We start from the raw sequence: 24,502 nt of genomic DNA, 5'->3' as shown, positions 1-24,502 counted from the left end.
CTCTTAATGCCCTCTTGGCAATGTTGTTACAGTAGGCTCTAGCACGTAGATTATTAGAGATGAGTACTCCAAGGTTGCTCTCAAGTGCAGATTCGCCGGTTTCTGTGCTCATGGATGCGACTCCCAACAGATAAACCAGACCTGGTTCAAGAGAACTGGTGAATCACTGAGGCTTGATGAATTGATAAAACGCAGCACCTACACACATATTTATTTATTTATTAAATATATTTGCCTCCTATCTTGCCATGGGGCTACTCTAGATGGCTCACAATAATAAAAAGGAAGAAAATGAAAGTGTAAACAAAACCCTTTGCTCCCCCATTGGATGTTGGCCTTTTGTTGGAAGTATAGACGAAAACACTGCTTGTGCTCCCAATTCTTTAACTTTCTTCCCTAGCTGTTCATAATACCTTGTTGTTGTTTTCAGATTCATTGTTATGTCCTTGGTCCTCATGTGTAGGAGAAGAAAGAGATAGTAATCTGTGGGGTTGATTAGTAAGGTACTCAATTATTTCTTTGATTTTTGCTCTAGTGAGACAATATTCCTCCCATGATTGACTGCCTGCTCTGCAGACTATAATTTTTGTTCCCCTAAGAATTGAATCTCCTATCACCAATATTCACCCTTTTTCCTTAGGAAGTCTGGGGTCCTTTTCTTCCTGTCGCAGGAATGCTGAGTTGTGCCTCTTTATTAGAAACTATTAATGAATGCTCTTTTGTGAGTGTCCACATATTTTCCTCCAGGGGAGGTTATGAAAGCGATGATTCTGTTCCAGAGGGACTTCATTGGAGTGAGCTTGGGTAGATAGTAAGGGCTTTGCTCTTGATTGTTCTTTTTTTCTAAACGTGACATGCTTCCATTGGTCTTGCTCTTTAGGCACATATGTAGGGTCGGTTTTTTTTACAGAAGCTGCAAAAAATTCAGAAGGAGACTCCTTGTAGAATTGGACCTTTCCTGGAGACTGCAATTACTTCTTTGGCAAAGAAAAAAAGAATTTGGAATGGTTTAGGTGAAACCTAAATTTAGATTAGATGAAACCTGGCTCAATAGTATTAACTGTGAGAGGAATCCTGGAATCCTAGTGGACAATCACTTAAGCATTGTGTGGCAGCAGCCAAAAAAGCCAACACAATCCGAAGTTGCATAACAGAGGGATAGAATCAAGGTCATGTGAAGTAGTAGTGCTGCTTTATAATGCCTTGGTGAGGCCACACTTAGAATACTTCATCCAGTTTTGATCACCCTGTTATAAAAAAGATGTAGAGACTCTGGAAAGATCAGCCACTTGTCTGGAACTCCATAGGGTCTCTTGCTGGAGCAGGGGGTTGGACTTCCAACTCTGTTATTCTGTTAATAATTCAGGCTTACCGGAATGTAGGATGGAATTTTATTGGACTCCTGAATTTTCTGTCACTTTTCAGCAAATTACTAGCCAGTAATTTCTCAATGATCATTTCGCATAGTTAACCTGCAGTGATTCGAGAAAGAACAGTTTATGTTTTACCACAGAGTTCCCCAACCTTTCTGGCTTTGTGGACTGGTGGGGAGAGGGGATGGGTTTTGTGTAAGTGGCTGGCAAGTTCGCCACACACACACCCCTGCTGCTTACACAAGTGGGATGTGCGCATGCTCACCCACGGCTTCTGCAGCCAGGTTCCAAATGACCAGGGACCCTGGTTTCCCAGAGCCTCACAGAGTAGAGGGAGTCAACCTATTCTCCAAAGCAGGGGTCCCCAACCACCGGGCCCCGGACCGGTCCCGGTCTGTGGATCATTTTGTACTGGGCCGCAAAGAATGAAAGTAGGGCTTACTTTGCTTGGGCGCCGCCATCTTGTTTCGACGGCACTTGAGAAAGGGCTTCTGGGTGAGCTTGTCGGTCGTCGGTTGGAAAGCGGCATTTGGGTGCTGAAGGAATCCTCGTGCCTTAGTTTTGTCGAAGGGGGGGGGCGGCTTCGAACGAAGAGCCGTCCCGATGGCGGTGGAGTCTCGCGTTACTCAGGAGGAGATTAAGAAAGAGCCCAAAAAGCCCATCGACCGCGAGAAGGTACAAAGGAGGAGTTGAAGGTGGCGGGGAGAAGCAGGGGACGGCTGGCTGGCCGGTCGCTCGGCTCGCCTTGCCTTGGTCGTGTGTGCTGATGCCAGTACCGGTCCGTGGATCATTTTGTACCAGGCCGCAAAGAAGGAATAATCGTGAAACTGGTCCCTGGTACAAAAAAGGTTGGGGACCACTGCTCCAAAGCACTGAGGAAAGGACAAGAAGTAATGGGTGGAAGATCATTAAAGAGAGGTTCAGATCTAAGGAGAAATTTCCTGGCAGAATAATTCATTGGTGGAATGACTTGTCTCCCCTGGAGATTTTCAAGAAGAGGCTGGACAGCCATTTGCCCAGAATGGTATAGGGTCTCATGCCATGCTTAATGGGTTGGACTAGATGATCTCCAAGGTCCTTTCCAACCCTATTGTTCCATCTTCTATCGATCAGTAAAGGGAGAAACTTAAATTTGAAAGTTATTCCGCTCATTAGGGTGGAGAGAATAGAAGCCTGCTGGGGTGGATGATCATTGTCGAGGTGGAAAACAGTACGGATGTTGGTACACTTTTGCTCTCAGTGAAAGTCTTTCTCCCCCCCTCCCTCTCCTTGATCCCTTTGCCTTTGAATATCTGAGGAGCTAACCTAGCTAGGTTACCTACTAGCTAGGTAACCTACCTAGTACATAGAACAGAGAACTGTAGGGCTGGAAGGGACCTCGGAGGTCTTCTAGTCCAACTCATGGCAGGAGCCTCATACCACCCTAGGCGAATGGCTGTCCAGTCTGTTTTTGGAAACCTCCAGTGATGGAGCACTCGCATCTCTGGGAGACATTCTGTTCCATTAGTGCCATCAATTAATTGTTCTCGCTGTCTCACTTCTAGGTTGGATCTCTTTCTAACAAGCTTCCATTTATTACCTCTTCTGCCCTCTGGTGCCTTAGGGCAGGCATCCCCAATACTCAGGCCGCATCCTACTAACAGGCCACGGCCTGTTCAAACCGGTCCGCAGGAGAGACGGGCAAGCATGTCCATGTGTGAAGCTTTGCCCAAGCAAGCAAAGGGCGCTTGCACTTGTGCGCAAAGCTCCACGTGCGAGTACACTTGTGCATGAAGCCTTATTCGTGTGAATGGAGCTTCACGCACAAGCACTGTCTGCTCGCACAAATGGAGCTTGGTGCACAAGCGCAAGTGCCCTCCGCTAGCGCACAAAGCTCCATTCGCGCGAATGGCTGGTGCCCATGCCCACTGCTTGCACAAATGGAGTTGTGCATACGCCTGTGTGCCTGCCACTCACACGCACAGCTGGAAAGGTTGGGGACCACTGCCTTAGGGAATAATTCAATTCACTCAAGTTCCTGGAAGAGAGTTATCATGTCCCTCCCCCAAATCCTTCTCTTGGATGGGTAGACCTATCTAGCTCCCTCAACCATTCATCATATAATTTATCCTCCATACTCTTTATCATCTTGGTTTCTCTTCTCTGTGCTCTTCCTAAGGTCTCAACATCCCTTTTTTTCTGTCAAGGTGACCAGAACTGGGTTCAGTACTCCAAGTGTGGTCTCACCCGCATGGCATAAAGCGGTACTATCACTTTTTTCGTGATACTGATGTTATCCCTCTGTTGATGCAGCCTAGGACAGCATTGGCTCTTTCGGACGCTGCCACTCACGGCCGGGTCATACTAGGGGCAGGGCCACTACAACACTTAGATCCCTGTCACAGTCTTTATTGTTGAGACGTTCTGTCCCTGTGAACCTGTTTTTTCCTGCCTAAATGTAGGACCTTACTTTTCTCACCACTGAGCTGCGTCTTGTTGGATGGACATGGGAGAGACATGGAATCTTAAAAGTGCTAGAGAAGAGACTCTCTTCTCTAGCACTGAAGGGTGGTTTTCCGATTTCAACTTGATAAAGCCATTATTTTGTGCCCTGCTGTTAGCCCTGTGAAGAAGTACAACCAGAACCATGAGTTCTGTCTTGTCAGGTGGCATTAACAGAATGTTGTCACACTGAAAGTATTTCTCTCCTCCTTTCCTTTGACTCTGGAAAACTGGGGAGGGTCCCTTCTGAGATGCTTCCCATGCCACCCCCTGTCTGTGGACTGGGGCATCTTTTATACGTCATTTCTCCAGACCGTGGCTCTCCCTCCCACCTTCCGTGGCATAACATTATATCTGCATTCTGGGATGGGAGAGAAGAAGGCCACCTTTTCAGTATTGGGAGCTGCTGGTTTGCTTGTGTGTTTATTTAATTTGTATGCCACCTGTCAACATTTCTAGGTGCCTCACTATAATCAGACAGTGAAATTGCAGTAACATCAGCATCCTCCCTCGTTGCCTTGTTTTCTCAAGGTTAAGCAGTCTTTTGCCTCCCTCTCCTGTCCTCTCATTGCCCCCTCCTTTGAAGTTATTTGATTTGTCAATTGCTTACAAGACACAGGTATAAGAATAAACATAGTTTTGAATACATGAGATAGATACTTATAAGAAAAATAAAAAGAAACAATAGGACAGGGACGGTAGGCAGGACTGGTGCGCTTATGCACGACCCCCTACAGGCCTCTTAGGAAGGGGGTGAGGTCAATAGTAGACAGTCGAAGGTTAAATTTTGTGGGGTTTGCTAGACCTATACTTGAATACAGCTCATCAGTCTGGAACCCATATCATGTATCTGATATTAACACAATTGAAAAAGTCCAGAAATAGTTCACAAGAAGAGTTATCCACTCCTCTACTCGTTGTAGAATACCTTATGCCACCCGACTTGAAACTCTAGACCTAGAAAACCTAGAACTACGCTGCCTCCAGTCCAATCTAAATATAGTATATAAAATCATACATTGCAATGTCCTACCTGTGAATGAATACTTCAGCTTCAACCATAACAATACAAGAGCAAACAATAGATACAAACTCAAGGTTAACCGCACCAAACTTGACTGCAGAAAATACGACTTCTGCAACAGAGTGGTCAATCTTTGGAATACTCTACCTCAGGGGTCTCCAACCTTGGCAACTTTAAGACTTGTGGACTTCAACTCCCAGAATTCCTCAGCCAGCAAAGCTGGCTGAGGAATTCTGGGAGTTGAAGTCCACAAGTCTTAAAGTTGCCAAGGTTGGAGACCCCTGCTCTACCTGACTCTGGTTTCTAAAGCCAGTTTTCCTTCCTAAAGTGTGGAGGCCAGAATGAGACCTAGTAATTATGGTGGGAATCTCACAAAAATAAAGCAAAGTGAAATGTTTTCATTTCATTTTGATCTACTGTTTGGTCCTTATGGGAGGGAGGGGTTGTGATTTGGAAACAGGCTTCTTTTAATGCAGCCCAAAACTGTGCTAGCTTTGGGCAGCTGGGTTATCTTGCTGGCTCCTGTTGTCTGTTCTGGCCTGTGACTGGCCAGGACACCCAGGTCCATCTGGCAAGCCTGTGTATGGTTTTCTTCGCAGCGGAATAATGTCACATTTGTTAAGGGTCTCTTGCTTTTTCCAACTTACCAAAATCTCTCCGAATTTTGTCCGCTTACAAGATCAGGTCCCTCGGAAGTAGCTCTTCCTTCCAGACTTGTCCCATTGTCCCAGGGACACTGAAGACTCCTTGCATTGACTTCTCATGCTGTGCCAGTGACGAGTGTTCTTTGAATATAATTTTCAGCCAATTTAACTTGATTTCCCTGCTATGCAGACTGCAAATCAGAATGTTCATGAGGTGCATTGTCAAAGACTTGCTGAAATCCAAAGTGATTTTATATAATAAGGAAAGTCATTCTGGCAAGATTTGTTATTCTGTATAACGGGAAGTCCTCAGCATGGGGACTGAAATTGAGTCATTATGGTTATAAGTTATTGCGGTGGTTGAGCAGGTCACTATGTGATTCCACCCAATTTTACAACTTCTTTTGAAGTGGTTGTTAAGTGAATGTGGCAGATGTTAAAGAAATCGTTTCATTCAATCAGTGTTTTTTTTTGGCATCAACTGGAAGCAAAAGCCAGAAACTGGCAAAAACACCAGAACTTGTAGTCACATGCCTGTGCGATGCAGCAGATAATGGTTAATGCGAACTGGTTGCCGAGGGCCCCAAATGTGATTATGTGCCTGTGGCAAATGTGTGCAATTATCATAACTTCAAAATCTGGTCATAATTACCTTTTGGAGGATCTTGCGTAACTTACAATGATTCCTAAGTGACCAGTCATTAAGTGAAGACTACCTGTATATTCAAAATACTTGCAGATTAATCTATTGAGTGTCTTGCCTTCACCTGCCAAATGTTGACATCAGATTGAGTAGGCCCTGAATCTTCCTGTCCTTCCCCTTGGAGAACTTAGACAATATTTGGTATTGTCACCTGTTCTTCTGGCGGGACTTCTCAGAGGTAAGGCATCAACATTCTACCCGAAAGCTCATCCGCAAGTCTCTTTAGTGCTCTGGGTTCATCTGGTCCCAGAAAGTGAAACTCCTTCAAAAAAGAAGTCTTATCTGGCTACATTTCTAATATCCTCCTGTTTTATGGAACCCCTATCTATTTCCTCGTCTCCTTGCACGCATGGCAAAACAACCACCGCTTCCCCCATCTCATGGCCCCTGAGGCTGCACATCCCTCAGCACACAGATTGGTTGCCCAGGTGCACATTTAAATGTCCCACATAGCCAGTTGGCCAGGGAAAGTATCCCTCTCTGAATCGCCCGGGATTAAGAGGCAGGAGAGGAGCGCCGGTGGACACCCAGCTGAGTATGAATGCCTGCGTTGGGTCAGCCGTGGGGGGAGCCTGAGACGGAGTGGGCATGTTAAGGCAGCCACGTTCCATTATTACATCCCAGACTCACTTGTGCTATGGATGGCTACCCCTCAGGTGTTGTCTCAGCTTCTAGGATTCTTGGACAAATGTGTTTAAATTGGATTATTTCAAAAAAGCTTGTAGACTTAAAATGGAAAGAGCTTGCTTGGTGTGGTGGGAAATCTGTGTTGGAGAAATGCTTCTAAGAAAGATACAGGTGCTTCTGGCTCTCCGTTGTAGAGATACTACTTTACATTGGGAGAAAAATGGTACCTGCCTTTGGCCTCCATCAGTTTAGAGGAAAGTGGTGAGAGATCTGCTCTGTGGTTTGCTGCAACCTGAACATGTAACCTGAAATTCCAGGAAAGGCAATTGTGAGTTTTCTTTTTGATTAGACTTTAAACTACTTTATACTTCAAGATTGCCACATCATTCTTTTGTTGTTGTTTTGTCATGTCTGCTGCATGGATGACATCTTTTACTGTTTAAGTTGTACAAATGCTCCTGTAACACTTTCTGACAACGTCCGTCCATGAACAGGTTGACCAAGAAGGAGTGATCAGGAAATTTAGTGGACTTAACAGCCACGTCCCCTCCTTAAGTACAAAACCTAGCACTTTCTTGCAAATGTAAGACATGGAACCAGACTGAATGGATCTAATCAGCTTCATCTATGAATTCCCAGACTTGTGAAGCAATAAGAGATTAAATAGAGGGCTAGTTTCTGCAATGGAGTGAGGTCACCAAATTGATTGACAATATCAACTAATCCATACAGGGTAAAAATAAAAAGGAGGTACAAAGAGCTGCAGAAATTGTGAACTGTAGCTGGACACAAAAATGGTCAATGTTGAGGAAGTGGGTAAAATGCAGAGGGAGAAGTGAATCTGAAGGTGAGCTAGAATGACTTTTCCACAGAGCACAGAATTCATTTCCTCACGAAACGAATTGGAAATGAAATGAAACCCTTCTTATTGTAATCATTATTATTACTTTGTTACTTTGCATGTACATTGAGAGCTTTTGCACCGGAAGCTAACCTAATTACCCTTGGCCAAATAAAGCTGTTCTGTTCCATTCCGTTCCGTTCCATTCCATGCCACGCCATTCCATGCCACTCTACTCCACAATTCCAATTCTAGAATTTCTTTAAAAGTGGGACTAAATACACCTATGGCAAGAAGATTATAAGCCACTCTATCTAGATGACAGTGATGATGGAGGTCCCTTCTGGTGCTGTACCCAGGACCTTTCCAGATTCAGATGATGGGTGTAGAAGTGAAGGTCAACTTGGTATCCAGTGCCAGAGACTCTGGATGCGTTCCATTCCTCCTCTTTAAAAGACATAGTGCTGGAGCCAGCCAGGCCCTTGTGTGAACTATTAAAATGTGCAATATTGACAAGAATATGAGCATCTTTATTTCTTACTGGATCATGTCATCTCAAAACAACCAAGCTTTGTTTGTGCTTTAACATCTTAGGGATGGAGAAGCAGTTCTGGAAGGTCATCTAAAGGGACCTCCAAAAAGCTGCAGGTTGGACCATGCAGGGGCTTCTCTGAGATTTGAGAGTCCAACTTTGTCACAGTTTGGTACACAATTCAGGATCTTTGGTCAGCTTGGCTTCTAAGACAGGAATTTGTTTCTTCTTAAAATTAAGTTTATCAAATTCTTCTTGGATTTCTAGGATGGATTTTTTCTTTGTCTCAGGCAGGAAGAAGTAAATAATAAATCCAGAAGTGTAAAGGGTCCCCATGAAGATGAGAAAGGAGAACTGACGGAAGTTTTCCTGTGGGTGAAAAAAAAAAGGCCATCAACTATTTAGGATTACAATAGCTTCTTAGTGGAACAGAGGCTGATTCTTATGCAAATTCCCAATAAATATTCCTGTCTGGTTTCCAAAGAACAAGTCCTGGGATTCAGCTGGCATTGCCAACTTTGCATCGTTCAGCAAGTCAGCTTCAACCAACTTACAAGATGTTGGCAGTTAATTGTGCCAACTTTCCTGCAGAGTGGAGGGAGGAATAAATCCCTATGGACCAGAATCACCTACCATCATTAATGGAAACACCATTCCGATCACAAAGACTCCAACCCAGCTCAGGGTCCCACTAATCGCAAAGGCAGGGGCTCTGGATGACTGATCAAAGATTTCCATCCTGAGAGAAATTGTGGCACCAGCTATGGAGATGAAAAGAGAAGAGAAGTTGGAAGGATTTTGGAATGGTGGCTAAAGAGGGTGCCCAGATCTGGCAACCACTTGAAAGTCATGAAAGTCATGGCAGGATTCCAGATCATATCACTGGAAACAGACCGTAGGCATTCTCACCTGTGGCCAGAGTTGTATACTTTTGTGTACAACAATCCTTATGGCAAATGCTCAGCAGTACGTGCTACCTTCTTTTAAGTATTTGCATATCCCGTGAATTTCTCAGTTTCCCATCTTTAGCAACAGTTGGACAAGGTACAGGCAGTTTCAACTTGTGACTGGAAGCTATGACGTATTTCCCAAAGCTGCTTATGACCAGGTTTCAAAGTTGTGGCAACTGCAGCATCCCCACAGTTATTTGCCCGTCTGACTGATTACAGAAAGGCTGCAGCCCTCACCCATCCCTCACTTTATTCTGCCCCCCTACTTTGAAAGATTTAAACCAAAAGTAACTTTAGGTATCCATATAAATCTGTGTTGAAGAAATTACCTGGGCCCATTCCAAAGGTAAATACAAAACAGAAGATCAAAGACAGGCAACAATAAGGCATCCAGGAGAACCAGGGCTGAAATAAACAAAACTGCATTTTAGTTCATTAACTTATTACGATCAAATGTGGATGCCAACCAACTCCCTCTGATTCATGAGCCAGAGGTTTAATTTTTATCAAAATCCTAAAAACATCCTGGTTCCTGGCCCCCATTCTTGGTCTCCCCATCTACAGAGCCCTTGTCTGGTCAGCAAAATAAATTTTCTCTTCTGACTATGCTCAGCCCTCAGATTGGCTTTTGCCTTGGGAATCAAATCATCTTCCTCAGCTAAAAGCTTGTTGCTTCCATCTTTTTTGACCACAAAGGTGTGTGTGTGTGTTTGTGTGTGAGAAAGGGACGGGGGGGGGGGAACCTATTAAATCAGGGGAATGTAACCTAGTGCAGTGGCCTCCTCCAGTAGATCACTCAGCAGCTGGTACCCCTTGTTTGGATGAGCAGCTCGTGAGGCATTTGCTTACCTGCAGGGAGAGGGCTAAGGTGATACCAGCCAGCATGGTGCCCATCAAAGCATAGCCTGCCCAGAGTAGCACCTTTCTTCCAAACCGTTCAATGATGAAGCTCTGAAGGATTTGGAGAGAGGAATGAGCACTTGGAAGATGCCCTTGCAGTTTGATCCATGGCTAACATGAGAGCTGAAGGAGCTTCTTGGGTGAGAAGCGAAACATCTTCAAAGAGAAACCAGAAAGTCCAGTTGCTTCTTGAAAAAGCATCTTTGGGACGAGCAGGACCTGGAGGACTGAGAATCTCCATAGACACCAAGAGCTTATAAACCAGAGACCAGTTCCTTGTGTGTCCGATCACACTTGGCCAATAAAGAATTCTGTTCTGTTCTCTGCCCTGCCCTAATCTCAGTGATAGATCCCAACAGGATGCTCCGAGAACAAGGCTATGGAAGTCTGCTCATGGTCAGCACGGAGGGCAGTGCTGCTCTTGGGAATCTCCTGAGGCTTGCCAGCCACCACATTTGACATATGTTACCTTTCTTCCAAGGGCCAGAAGGAAGTAAGGTTACCCCACACCTTATTTATTTTAATAATTAAACGTTTATCCCACTTTTATCATTTTTGTAAGCAACTCAAGTGGATGAAGAGCATGCCTAATGCTCTTTCCTTCCTCTATTTCCCCTAACCACAACAATCCTATTGTGAGGTGGGTTGATCTGAGAGCAACTGGCCCAAAGTCACCCAGCCGGCTTTGTTGCCTAAGGCTGGACAAGAACTCACAGTCTCCTGGTTTCTAGGCCAGGCCCTTAACCTCGAAACCCACCAGCAGGATTGTGCGCTCAATGCCCGATGCTTGCAGAGGGTTCAAGTGGTGGCCACAAAGCCAGCCAGGCAGTCTCTAGCCAGGGCCCTGTCTTGGCTTCTTTCCCTTTTGGAGGAAGGGCTGCCTTCTCTGGGGCAGCCACTGTCCTGCTGCAATTCACCCCCCCCCCCTCCCTTGCAGAGCTACTCACTCACACAGAGGACAGCAGAAAGCAGTTCGCAGAGGCTCACTCCCAGGGCCAAGTAGGGGATTTGCTCAAGGTGGAACCCAGCAGCCTGGAGCACTTCAAAAGTGTAGGAGTAAATCTGAGGAGGAGGAGGAGGAGAAACCAGGGCAGCCATCTGAGGTATAGGAGGAAGATGCTACGACTGCAGAGGAGCAGTCCTGGAAGGGGAGGCTTTCAATGGAAGGAGGGAGCGAGTTCAGAACAGGGCATTAATCAAACCAGGTTTAGGAAGGAAGAGAAGGAAGAGCCAGTCTTGGCTTGGAAACACCGCCCCCCCTCCAATCTCTACTTCCACTCCCAAGGGGAAAATAGGTCAGGGAGCAGCGTTTTCCTGCTTCCGTAATTCCAAGTGAAAAAGCCTCCAATGGACTGGGGGCCTCACTCAACTGCCTGGATGCCGCTCAGCTGTGTGGTCACCGCCAGGACAAACAGCATGTAGAGCTGCCAGCGCAGGGAAGGTTCCTTGACCAGTTCCAGGAAGCCCTTGCTCTGGGCGCTGCTCAGGGCCGCTTGCTCTTTCTGCAAGTCATCCAGCTCTGCCCGATGAGGCTGTTTCCCCCAAAAGGTCTTCATTGCTGGGAAGGAGAAAGAGGGCATGGCAGGGACACGGGCATCCCTGCCACAGGACACAACTTCGGGTCCAGCGGGCCCATCTCCTCTGGCTCCCTGCCTAGCAGCAGAACCAGCTGGCCCATTTACTGGGGACCCCAGCTCCAGTTTGTGGCAGACCAGTAATGGCACAGCTATTACTTCGGTGGACGTAAAGGTAGGGAACTCATGGAGTTGGCAGGGGGGCCATGCTAGTAGAGGCACAAAAGGAAAAGGAGAAAAAGGAGAGTCTCTAACAGAACAGAAGAGAATCACAAATTGGAAAGGGTCTTGGAGCTCTTCTATTCCAACCCCCTGCACAAGCAGGAGACCCCACACCATCCTGGCTGTCCAATCTTTTCTTAAAAACTCCAGTAAAACTCCACTTCTGAAGGCAATTCGTCTCTGAGAGACCCACGGTGGGAAAGGACCTTAGAATCATTTGGTGCAGGCAGGTCCCCCTCAGGCAGTTTGGACAGTCATCTTACTTAGCTTTGGTTTGAGAGAGGGGAAGACCCCCTTCCTGTGGCAGTCTGTTCCACTGGCTAGCACACAGTCAGGAAGTTGTTCCCGATGCCTGCTCTGTATCTTCTTGCATGTGGTTTGAATTTGGTTCTGGCCTCCCCATCTGGAGCACCAGGGAAGAGTCTGCTCCATAGGAAAAACCCTCAGGATTGATCCTATTTATATTGCTACCCACCTCAACTATATGACTCAGGGCAGCTCACAACCATGAAAAGAAACATGGAAGGATCCAAACAAGATAGCAATTTAAGAACAATAAAAACTAAAACTATATAAAAACCATATACAGGTGGTCCTCACTTAACAATGGTAATCGGGGTTGACCATTCCAAACTCAGCCCCTTCTTGGTAGCTTCCCTTTGACTTGACCCAATTTCTCATGGTTTTTCTAGCTGCCTTTTCAGAGGCTTTTTAATGTTATCGTTTCTCGTGGAAGTGTTGTCATCTGTTACCTTTCACACATCCTTCTTCGTCTCCTCGGTGCAGGAGCAAGTGAGGTGGCGACTCGGGGAAGAATGGTAGTGTGAGCAAGGAGACCAAGGCTGTAGCCCCACTGAAGGCCAGCAGCACTGGCCAGAGGGCCTCACTTCCCAAAAGCTCCCTGCGAAAGCAGATAGAAAACCTAGGTTGTTTCCAAAGGCTTGTGGATAAGATCCATCTCTTGTGCCCTCGTGACCACAACCATTAACGCTGAAAAAGTGTCATGAAACGAGGGCATTGAGGAAAGTGTGACTGTACCTTAGTCCCATAACTTGACCGAGGACTTTTCCCAAACACCAAAACATGGAAGCGGTTGAAGTGGTAAATCCACGGAGTTTTTTTGGGGAAACCTCCCCAAGGTACTGGGGATGAAGAAGGATACAAACACCTTGAATTGAAGGCAGAAAACAAGTTATTGGGGTCACAAGAAACAAAAACAATCTGCTGTGCCGTCAAAGCGAAGCAAGAACAGTTTCGCTACAAAGAGGAGCACAAAAGGGAACAGTGGAAACTGGCTTGATCTTAGCGGGGTTGGCCCTGCACAGGCTGCATAGGATGGGGGCAAGCTGGGTGGGGCTCCTTGTTCTGTCTGGCTTCAAATCATCTCCTGACTTCACGGCAGGACTCAGCTTTTCACTTGACTCGGCCAAGGATTGGTTGATGTGGCTTGGCTTGATCAAAACCTTGGTGGCGACAAAAGAGCAAGTTGTACGACAAGGGGCAGCCCACAGCCAGTGCAATAATGCAATGCCCTTGGTGCTCTTCCTCTACCCTTCCAAATTCCTTACAACTCAACCGTTGCATGTTCACATTCTGTGCTCCCTCAGTCCTAATATGTCCTGGCACCTGTTTGGGTCTTGGCCTGCAGTTGGGAGAGGCGGGTGCATACCTGTGCTGATGCCACACAGAAAACGTCCCACCAGAATCAGTTCGACAGACCTGGCCATCTTGCTGAAGCCCAGGAGGAAGGCGCTGGCCACCATCAGCACGTTGCTGCCCAAAAAGCATTTCTTCCTGTCCATGAAAAAGGGAAGCTCCGATGTTTGGAAGAGGATGGGGATTTCTGGCTCGAAGTGAGACCGGCCTGTTCATGGGGGGCCCAGGAGCAACATTCTCTTCCTTCAGACAAAGAAGAGCCTGCCACTTCTCATCCCATTGTCATCAAGCAGGGTGGGGTTTTTTTGAGGGGTGGGTGGGTGGGTGAGAACTAGAAAAATTGGCCAAGGGAACAGCCTGGAGCACCCTGGTTGAGATGGGCCTCCTAAGGCAGACTGGGACCCTGGTTTGAGCTACTGGAGCAGGAAATGTGTCCTCTCTGCAGGTTGTACAATCTCTCAGACGAAAGTAACTCCGGGGGTCCAAATGGCCCCTCTCCTGCCCCAGCGCAACATGTGCCTCCCCCAGTTCAGGATGTTGCTTGGACCTCCATGGTGGCGGAAGTGACTCTGAGGGCGGCATGGGAAGGCCTGGAATGGCAGGAATGTCCATTAAGGCCTCCCTGAGAGATGTCCTCCATTAATGAGATAGCCTCCATTAAGGCCTCCCTGAGAGAATGTCCATTAAGGCCTCTCTGGGTCCTTCATTCCACAGAGGAAGCTTCTGGAAGTTTTCTCTTTCCTATCATTGAAATTCAGGTCCTATACTTGAGAAGAAGAGGAGGTCAGCCCTGACCTTCTTCTTCTACGTCTCTGGCTTTGAGATAGAGGAACAGGGTTAGCATATCTTCTCGGTTTCCTCATAGCTAAATACATCCAGTTTTTTGAACTGTCTTCATAGGAAGACAGGAAAAAAAATCCTGTCAGGAAGGTACATGTAGGTAACTTGCCTGATTTGGCATTACTGGCTTTCAAAAAATGGCCTTACACAACTTCCAAAATATATTCAGCTCTTGCTAATAACATAAACTCTGATAAACTTCCAGTGATCTTCATCCCTTATTGCTTCTATGGCACCAAGCTATGATCCCCCTCAGATTTTAAGTAGAGCACCCATGGGACTCTCAACCACATATCTTTTCTTTTTTTTCTGTTCCTCCTCCTCCTCCTCCTCCTCCTCCTCCTCCTCCTCCTCCTCCTCCTCCTCCTCCTCCTCCTCCAACAATTAAACAATTAATATAACAATTAAACAACCAGCCAAGCAACCAGTTAGAATTACCATCAGGGCAACTGAAAAGGCCTGGCTAAAAAGTCAAAGGGAGGCTGAAAGACTCTCAAGGACACATTATTCTTTAATGCTTTCAAGACCACCTTGATGGCAGCCAATATTCAATGGGGACCTACTTTCCATATTTGGCAGCCAGGCATCCACTGCTCATGGAGCCCAGGAGGCCTCCCAAGCCAAAGATGGATACCACCGAAGACCACAATAAAGTGAGCGTTGAAGGACGGACGGAATGGCCAAACCTCTCCAACCACGTCTCATTGATGAACTCTTTGATGTGCTGGAAAAGAGGGATATGGTTAGGCAGAGATAGTTTTTCTCACCACGGATGGCAAAAACCAAGTTTGCAAGAAGGGAAGGTCAGGAGACGCCTAAGGAAGACACAGCCCAGGCAGGCACTGCCTGTAATGATAGCAAGATGGCCACCAGCCAGCTGGGCCACTGGGCCAAATGAGAACCTGCCAGATTTTGGAAGCAGGCAAATTTCAACGGAAGGCTGATGCAGGCACTCATCGACCTACAACTGCAATTGAGCTCAAAATTTCTGTTGCTAAGCAAGGCAGTTAAGTAAGTTTTGCCCATTTTATCACTTTTTTTTGCCACAGTGGTTAAGCGAATCACTGCATTTGTTGAATGAATCACTTGGTCATTAAGAAAATCTGGCTTCCCCTGTTTTGATTTTGCTTTTCGGAAACCAGCTGGGAAGGTTACAAATTATGGTCTTGTGACCCAGGGTCAGTGAGCGGTCATAGAAACCTGCCAGTTGCTGAATGCATGATTTTTTTTAAAAAAATAAAATTTTATTTCAGTTTTCCACATATTAAAAAGATCTTTTTTAGTGAACAGCATGGTTCCAGGAAGGGACGTGGCATTGCCTGCAGGAAAGAACCACACATTTCCATATAAACTCGACCTTAATTTCGTACTCATCTGTCACATTCAATTTCATATCCTACCATTACTTTACATATTTTCTACTATTTGTGTCAGATACTTTCCTCCAGCTTATTCTATATATTTTTTTTCAATTCATTACATAATCTATTTTCTTAAACTTTAAATATCTCTCATATCTTTATATTCATTATACTTTACGCTTTTATCTATCAAGTTTGCAATTTTATCGCATATTCTCATTTCATCATTCCAAAAATTCCATCTCGAGAATGCATGAATTTTGATCCTGTGACCATGTTGTAAGTGTGAACATGGGTCATAATAGTGCTGCTGTAACGTCAAACTGTCACTAAACGAACGGATGTAAGTCGAGGACTACCTGTGATCTGGCTCTAGAAGGTCTCTAAAGAGCCTTCGCTGGTGCCCTTCCGTGCACCTGGCATGGCAGGTGAGACAGAGGCTTCTCAAAACCTATTTTCTTAAACTTTAAATATCTCTCATATCTTTATATTCATTATACTTTACGCTTTTATCTATCAAGTTTGCAATTTTATCGCATATTCTCATTTCATCATTCCAAAAATTCCATCTCGAGAGTGCATGAATTTTGATCCTGTGACCATGTTGTAAGTGTGAACATGGGTCATAATAGTGCTGCTGTAACGTCAAACTGTCACTAAACGAACGGATGTAAGTCGAGGACTACCTGTGATCTGGCTCTAGAAGGTCTCTAAAGAGCCTTCGCTGGTGCCCTTCCGTGCACCTGGCCTGGCAGGTGAGACAGAGGCTTCTCAAAAGGTTGGGAAGGGCTGCTCCAAGTGCCGGAAGGGACGTGGCATAGCCTGCGGGAAAGAACCACACTTTTCTTGGGAGCTGGGGAATATTTAAAGATGGGAAGGGGGAGCCGCAAAGAACCCCGTAAAGACCTGGGGGGAAACATGGTGGGGGGGTTTGGGGGGCTCTTGAGGCTGGAACCTGGAGGTAGCTGCCTCCCAGTCCCAGCTGTTTGGAGCAGAAGAAACCAAAGCTACTCTACCAGCAAACTGAAAGTCAAACGTAGGGATTGATAGGATGCCTTGCAGCAGGCCAGGTTCCCAATTCTTTTAATTTAATTTTTTAATATAAAACGTGTAAATAGGAAGGTAGGGCTGGATCCTGGGGGCCCACAAAGATGTCCCTTGGTACACTGGCCTTGCAGCTCACCCTCTGGGGGACTCCAGCAGCAGCCAAAATGTCTGAAGTCCTCAGATGTCCTTCTACACAGCCACCGTTTCTGCCACTCCATCCTACAGAGCAGGCGAGGATGCCCCCACAGGCCTCTCCTTTTCTGCCAAAGGTGCTGAACCATAAGGGGCATCTTTCTTTTGTGCCTTGGAGCAGGGGTCCCCAACCACCGGTCCGCGGACTGGTACCGGTCCGTGGAACAAGTCCTACCGGGCCGCTGGTTTGCTGGCGCGCCATCTTGTTTTTATGAAAAGTGCTTCCGGTGAGCTTTTCTGGGTAGAAAGCTCACCGGAAGCACTTTTTCATCAAAAAGATGGCGGCGCCAGCGCTCGGTGAGCTTTTCCGGTAGAAATGGCTTTCACCCGGAAAAGCTCACCAGAGTATGGCGCCGCCATCTTGTTTTGATGAAAAGTGCTTCCGTGAGCTCACCGGAAGCACTTTTTCATCAAAACAAGATGGCGGCGCCCAGCTGATGTCGGTACCGGGCCGCGCCATAAAAAAGGTTGGGGATACCGGGCCGCGGCATAAAAAAGGTTGGGGATCACTGCCTTGGAGTGATGAGTTCAAGGCAGGTTCTGCAGAGCTGTGACCAAGACTGAGTTAGATCCTCCATGCAGATCCTGCCTGGGAGTGGGGCTGTGGAGGACTGTGGTTGGAATTAGAAAAGTTTGTTCAAACAAATTCATGACACAGAAAATTGCAACTGCAATGAGTGTAACAAATGACAGGACACTATTCTTCTAACTTGCTAGATAATAAGTGTCCCGTCATTTGTTACACCCATTACAGTTGCAACCTTCTGTGTCATGAATTTGTTTTAACAAACTTTTATCTAGCAAATTAGAAGGACACACTAGAAGGATGCTAGCTAATGCACGTAGATATTTAAACTTTGGTAACCTGTGGCTTATTGTAGTGGTAAAAGACACAGTTCTTTTGATAAGAACGCTTATTAACATAAACGTGCAATGTGTGAAGAGAGGAGAAGAATCCAGTCAAAAGAAACATGTGTCAAGGAACCAACGTGTGACTTTAGGATGTTAACTTCCTTAATCATAACTGTATCAAATTTGGGCTTGTGATTGTTTGCGGTCTTGGATCCTTTAGCTGCTGCTACTCTTTTGCTGGAGTACTCCAATAAAAGAAGCTGGAAATGCCATTCCTTGTGTCTGGTAGTCTTTGTTCGCCTTAGGGCCAGCTAGGACCCATTTTGGGTACAACAATTGCTTACCACAGATGCGTAGGTGATCATAGACCCTTGGAAGCCAACCTGCAGTGAACCTCCGATTCCCAGAATAACCACCATTAAGAGGAGTCTCCGATATTGAATCTGGGAAGAAGAGAAATTACATTCTTTAAAGAGAAAAACCTGGTTTGTATTCCTCTCCTTTTTATTGCATGCCAAAAACGGGAAGATAAAATGTGGTCATCCAGGTTAGCTGCTGGATCGGAGCCAGATGCTGATGTAGAGGCAGATGACAGTGCCGGCAGGTCTGGTCCGGAAACAGGGATAGTCTGGGTGCCCACCTCTGGCGGAGGATGGCAAACAAGCATAGGGCCAGGTGGTGGGACCCACTTGATGGTCTGGAGGTGCTTCTTGATGGCTTCCTGTGAACGACCAGGGAAGTGTGGGAGCAGAAGTGTATAAAGTACTTTCTTAAGCATCCGAGTCTTCCAGAGATGGTCAGAATGCCGATGCAGGGCTTCATCCTCCTCCCGGTACCACTTCAGGCGCTTGGTAGGAAGAGCGGATACGTGTTTGATGTTGACTTTGACAGATTGGCAGTATCGTTGATACGTGCTCAGGCCCCGCTTGGTGGAACACTGGCGGCCCCAACAGGAGCATGTGAACACGGTACTCGGTGAACCGGTTTGGGGAGATGTGACACTAGTGCTTGCATCTATACTGCTGGGGTACTGAAGTCCGGAGGGCCCTTTTCCCTTAAACGTTCTGTAACCAGCAGTAAACCCCCTGCTAGGTGGTTGGCCCGACAGGAGGATGGCCTGGGTCTTAGCTCGGGCACAGGGGGCATATAGCCCACCTGCACCTTCTCTGGCGGTCACCATGAGGAGGCGCCCAGACCGCATAACCATGAACAAGACTCATAGTTACACATTGAGAACAAGACTGGAAGACCCTCCTCAGGCCAATGGCTCCGTCAGCACTCACTGCTCCCTTCCTGCTGAGATTCAAACCTGTGGGGCCTCCCAAGGTAGAGGAGAAGGAAACTCCTCTCAGGAGTAACTCCCCATCAGTAAGCACTCCTGATCTGGAACCTTACTGATCTGGAACCTCCAAAAAGAGCTTTCCCAACTGCGGAGGGGGCCATGACTGAAGGTCCTGAGATCGGAGCTCCACCGCCATCATTCTGGCTTCCCAGAAGAAGACTTGGTCCTCTGAGAAGGGAGTGGACGCTTTGAAGAGGTGAAGGGCTATTTTACACCCTGCAGTAGTACAAGGCACCCATTTTGTTGCATAAACCCAGCCAGAGCAAATTGGGGGAAATGGAAGTTTTGAAGGACAAAGTCAGAATCTTGATGCTGGGAGGCACTTTGAAGATCATCTAGCTTGGGGCTCCCCAAACTTCATCAATTGCTTTATAAAGTTTCAGAGTGTTCATCATTCCGAACCAAGCATTCATTTTTAAAAATAATTTAATAAGTACTACTTTAACTAATAGCAACTAAGATGATTAAAAACCCTGGAAACAAAAATACACGAAGAATGGTTGCAGGAATTGGGTAGGGCTAGTCTAGAGAAAAGAAGGAGTAGGGGTGACAGGATAACAGCATTCCAGTATTTGCAGGACTGCCACAAAGAAGGGCCAAAGCACCAGAAGGCAAGACAAAGAAACAATGGAACAAAGAAACAATGGATTCAACCTGGAACTAAGGAGAAACTTTCTAACAGTGAGGACAATTAACCAGTGGAACAGCTTGCCTTCAAGCTGTGGGTGTTTCATCATTGGAGGTTATTAAGAAAAGATTGGAGGGAGCTTGTGTCGCAGCAGTACAACATGCGATCTTTAAGCTCTAAGATCGCTGCTGATATCTCCATTGCAGGATGGTCCCAACGGACCTAAACCATCCCATAGAGACGGTGACAGAGGAGGGCACATCCTGTCGATCCCAGGGACATCGCAAAGTCCCTGGTAGATCCAGGAGAAGCCCTTTTTTTCCCCGCGGTAAAAAGGCAGCCATTAAAACTGCTGAAGCTAGGACAGCTCCGGAACGGAAGAAAGCTGGAAAGAAAGTGTGTCAGTTTGCTGAGATAATTTTCTACTTATTTTTTTTCTGGAGAGAACACCCTAAAAGACTAAAAATTAAATTTAAAAGTGAAGATAAAAGTGCTCAAGCGGTGAGATTAAGCACCAATTAAACCTGAAGGGTTTTTTTTTACTTTTTATTGGAACTTTGGATTTTGTTAAAACTTTTTAACTTTTAAACTGGACTGGTCTTTCCTTTTTAATTTTTATTTTTTCCCTTCAAAATAACTCTTTGGAAAAGTTTTTTATTCTCTTGCTTTTTCTTTTTAATAATTTTAGATACACTGGAATACTATGAGGCACATCCTGAAAAACAAATGGCTTTGATGTTTATAGATGCACAAAAAGCCTTTGATAATGTGAATTGGCGTTTTATGCTGTTACAATTGGACCAAATGGGCTTTGGTAAAAAATTTACTCAAACCATCGAAACGATATATCATAAACAAACTGCAAAGGTTATGACAAATGGAGAGTTAACAGACTTTATAGATATAAGAAAAGGGACCAGACAAGGCTGTCCACTGTCGCCTCTGTTGTTTGTGTTAACACTGGAAGTGCTGAATAGGAACATCAGAGAAGAAAAAGAAATAAAAGGAATGAAAATTAAAAAAGAAGAGTATAAATTACAAGCTTTTGCAGATGACCTGGTATTTATATTAGAGGATCCATTGGAGTCAGCACCTAAACTGATAGAAAAGACAGAAGAGCATGGGAAAGTAGCAGGTTTGAAAATAAATAAAGATAAAACAAAGATTTTAGCAAAGAACATGTTAGTAAGACGAAAGAAAGAATTGGAGGATGTTTTGGGGATCCAGGTCACAAACAAGGTAAAGTATTTAGGGATACATATAACACCAAGATGTAGCACACTTAAGGAGGACAATTATCTCAAACAACAGATTGCGACAGATTTGATAAAATGGGAAAATTTACAATTATCACTGATTGGGAGAATATCTACAATTAAGATTAATGTATTGCCCAGAATCTTATACTTATTCCAGACAATTCCAATCAGATTAGGGAAATAATTTTTTGAAGATTTAAACAAAATAGTGCTAAAATACATTTGGCAGGGGAAGAAAGCGAGAATAAAACTTAAATTGTTACAAGATGCAAGAATAAGAGGAGGATTTGCTTTGCCCAATTGGGAATTATACTACCAAGCGACAAGTCTGATGTGGGTAAAGGAGTGGATAACATTAAGGAATACTAGACTTTTGAATTTAGAAGGACATGACTTGCTGTTAGGGTGGCATGCCTTCCTCTGGTATAAGGGAACTAAAATGCAGGGGTATTTTAGAAGACATTATATTCAAGAAGCATTGTTTCTAAACTGGGAGAAGATAAAAAAAGCAATATTATTTAAAAATTCCACTATGGTTATCTACTATTGAAGCTTTTTCCTATCCAATAATATATAAAAAGGAACAAACAGTTAGGTATGGTGAGATATTGAATGAAAAGGGTGAACTTAAATCTATGCAAGCATTGGAAGAACAAGGTGTAAAAATGAATTGGTTTTCATATTTGCAAATACAATCTAGATTTGATAAAGATGTTAAAACAGAAGGTATCTATGACAAGTGGACTGATTTAGGTAAAATTTTGACAGGTACTGATGAAAAAGTAATCAAAAAATTTTATGGACATTTGCTAGAGTTTAAATTAGAGGAAGAACAAGTAAAAGAAACAATGATTGCATGGGGGAAAATTTTTGGATATGGGATTGACTTAGATAAATGGCAAAAATTGTGGTCTCAGAATTATAAAATGACAATTGCGTATAAAGAAAATTTGTATAAGATGTTTTACAGGTGGCACTTACCCCCGACGAGAATTGCCAGGATGTTCAAAGATAAATCGGATAAATGTTGGAAATGTCATCAGATACCTGGTTCCTATTACCACATGTCGTGGATATGCTCAGTTGCAAAAAGATATTGGACTATAATCCACACACGGTTGGAAAAAATGACAAAACAACACATAGACTTTAAACCTGAGATATTTTTATTGGGAATTATACCAGAAATATATTGTAAATAATCAAAATATTTGATTGTAAATGTTTTAACAGCGGCTAGAATTGTATTTGCTAAGAACTGAAAAAATGAAAAAATACCTATGCAGGAGGAAATTATTAAGAAAATCATGGACTGTGCTGAAATGAGTAAATTGACATTTGAAATTAGAGAACAAGAGGACAAACAATTTTATATGATATGGGATTTATTTTATCAATGGTTAGATAAAAAGACATGGTAAAGAAATAGACTAGTAAGCCTTACAATAAAAGTTAATAGATTGATATAGAATACAACATAAAATATATAACCATTGGATGAATGCATAAGATTAAATCATAATGAAAATTAGAATATCTCATATAAAATGATGGAAAAAATAGTCAAATGAATGTTTAATAATTGATATTATATAAGCACAAGCTAGATCGATAAGGTAAGAATTTATATAACTTGTGAGTAATGGTAAAAAAAGGATAGCACAAAAGATTGTAACCAACTGACACACTGTATGTATATAATTGAAAGATGGTTTTATGTTTTTTATGTTTTGTTCGTATGTTTGTTGTAAAAAATAAAAACGTGTTTTTTTTTAAAAAAAGAAAAGATTGGACAGCCATTTTTGGAATAGTATAGGGTCTGATTTTTGAATTTTACTACTACTACTACTATTACTACTACTACTACTATTACTACAACCAGTGACCCCTGTCACGAGTCCCATCAACCCATGGGGTCAATATTAACCACTAGGAGGAACCCTGATTTAGCCCAATTTCACGCCTGGGCGGAATCCCTCAAAACCGGCATGCTGCGTTTTGCAGGGATGGAAGGTCAGGGAAGACGCCCAATGCAGCATCTGCTCCAGGGGGCTCTGGGTGACCTGGAAGTAGCTGCTGCTGTGCCTTTAGCAGCCCCTTGGGATGGGATGCCAGGAAGCCTTGTCTGGCTTGTACTCACCACATCCCAGAAGATCAGTGCCATCTCTGCTTGGAGCTCTTCTGGGTCTTGTCTCTAACAGAAGGCAGCCCTGGACTTTGGACTCTTTATTTCATTTCTTGGTGTAATCCCAAATTGCCCGGTTAATCATTCACTGTAAGGATTTCAAGAGCAACGGATGAAATGGTGCATCTGCCTGCTGGGTTTAGGCTGTCCGTAGACTCTGTGACGAAGCATGATGGGAAGAAGAGGCTTCAGAGAGATCTCTTCTGCAGTCATGGCCTGCAGCGGCTGTTGGATCTCTCCAACATCCCCTTGCTGGAATTCCCCACTTCAAAGGGCGCCATCTCAGTTGCACTGGGACAGATGGAGTGCCACCAAAGTCAACAGTCAGAGTTTGACAGCTAATACCACATTTCCCTTATCTTTTTAAACTTTCCAATTTCCAGCTCCTTCTGGATTCACCAGAGGGAGTCCAAAGGCTGAAGATCCGAGTCCCCCGTCTCTCAACATGTCATCCCTGTTCAGCATAGGGGCTGTAGATGACTAGGAATTCCTAGGAATTATCTGTTGAATGCCTGCCTGCCTACTCTTTGTTGATATGATTTCTTCTCACGCGCATTTGTTTTCTGCTCTTGAATTACAGGACCATAATCCCTTCTCCCTGCAGGAATGCACTGATCTAGCATCCATCCTCTTTTACAACACCTTCAGGGAAGACCTCCTCCCAAGCAGGCCGTTGACTTCACTGCTGAGCAACTCTTACTACAGGAAATTCTTTTGATTTCAAATCAAATCTACATCCTTATAATTTAAACTTATTGTTTCTTGTTGTTCCTGGAGTAATTTTGAATGATTCTGCTGTATCTTCCACTTGACAGTGTTCAGATATTAAAGACCACTCCCAGCAGTCTTGTTCAGTTAAAAACAACCCATATCCCCCCTCCATAGGTTTTTTTCCCCAGCCCCTTTTTATCTGGGTTGCTCTCCTCCGCACACCTCTAGTTAGTCACTGGCCTTTCAGAGATGCAAGTTCAGAACTGGGGCAGCGTTTTAGGAATGGAATGGAGAGGATTTAACAATGATTTTTTTTAAAATTTGGACATTAGACTTCAGGCAACAAGCTTAGGTTTTCGCCTGCTTTTTCTTTTTGCAATTGCATCACACTGTTGAATCATCTCCTAGTAGGACGTAGCTCCCTAGGGGCTAGATTGCTGCTTACTTCATATATTTCCTATAAAGGAATCCATATTCTATTAAAGTTACAAAGCCTGCTTCAATAGACTTTGTGTAGGCTGATTCTCATCCTCCAAGAATTTGAAATGCGAAGTGAGG

General features: G+C 44.6%; 1 protein-coding gene and 1 long non-coding RNA gene across 3 annotated transcripts; both read right to left on the bottom strand.

Moving 5' to 3' along the window:
- Nucleotides 1-8,202: 8,202 nt before the first annotated feature.
- On the bottom strand, nt 8,203-23,288 carry LOC113422132 (solute carrier family 2, facilitated glucose transporter member 11-like). Of its 2 annotated transcripts, none has more exons than XM_026682878.2 (12): nt 23,189-23,288; nt 18,164-18,262; nt 14,931-15,091; nt 13,541-13,665; nt 12,910-13,039; nt 12,624-12,772; nt 11,446-11,633; nt 11,027-11,137; nt 10,025-10,126; nt 9,505-9,580; nt 8,859-8,986; nt 8,203-8,594 (listed from the first exon to the last, which is right to left on the bottom strand). In XM_026682878.2, the coding sequence occupies exons 1-12, from the start codon at nt 23,210-23,212 to the stop codon at nt 8,388-8,390; spliced, it is 1,500 nt and encodes a 499-aa protein (XP_026538663.1). In that variant the 5' UTR covers nt 23,213-23,288; the 3' UTR covers nt 8,203-8,387. The 2 variants fall into 2 exon arrangements, with proteins under 2 accessions (XP_026538663.1, XP_087799120.1); XM_087942994.1 differs by having other exon boundaries at nt 18,164-18,883; nt 23,189-23,247.
- LOC148129622 (uncharacterized) lies at nt 15,601-16,172 on the bottom strand. The gene is made up of 2 exons (XR_015745283.1): nt 16,088-16,172; nt 15,601-15,686 (listed from the first exon to the last, which is right to left on the bottom strand). It is a non-coding gene; the product is annotated as an uncharacterized LOC148129622 (long non-coding RNA).
- Nucleotides 23,289-24,502: the final 1,214 nt, after the last annotated feature.

This window comes from Notechis scutatus, chromosome 13 (genome assembly GCF_049901735.1).
Source record: "Notechis scutatus isolate UNSWTSFEM ecotype Mainland chromosome 13, rNotScu1.2, whole genome shotgun sequence".
NCBI classification, from domain to species: Eukaryota; Metazoa; Chordata; class Lepidosauria; order Squamata; family Elapidae; genus Notechis; species Notechis scutatus.
The sequence above is the reverse complement of the archived record's forward strand: the minus strand, read 5'-3'. Positions and strand labels throughout refer to the sequence as shown.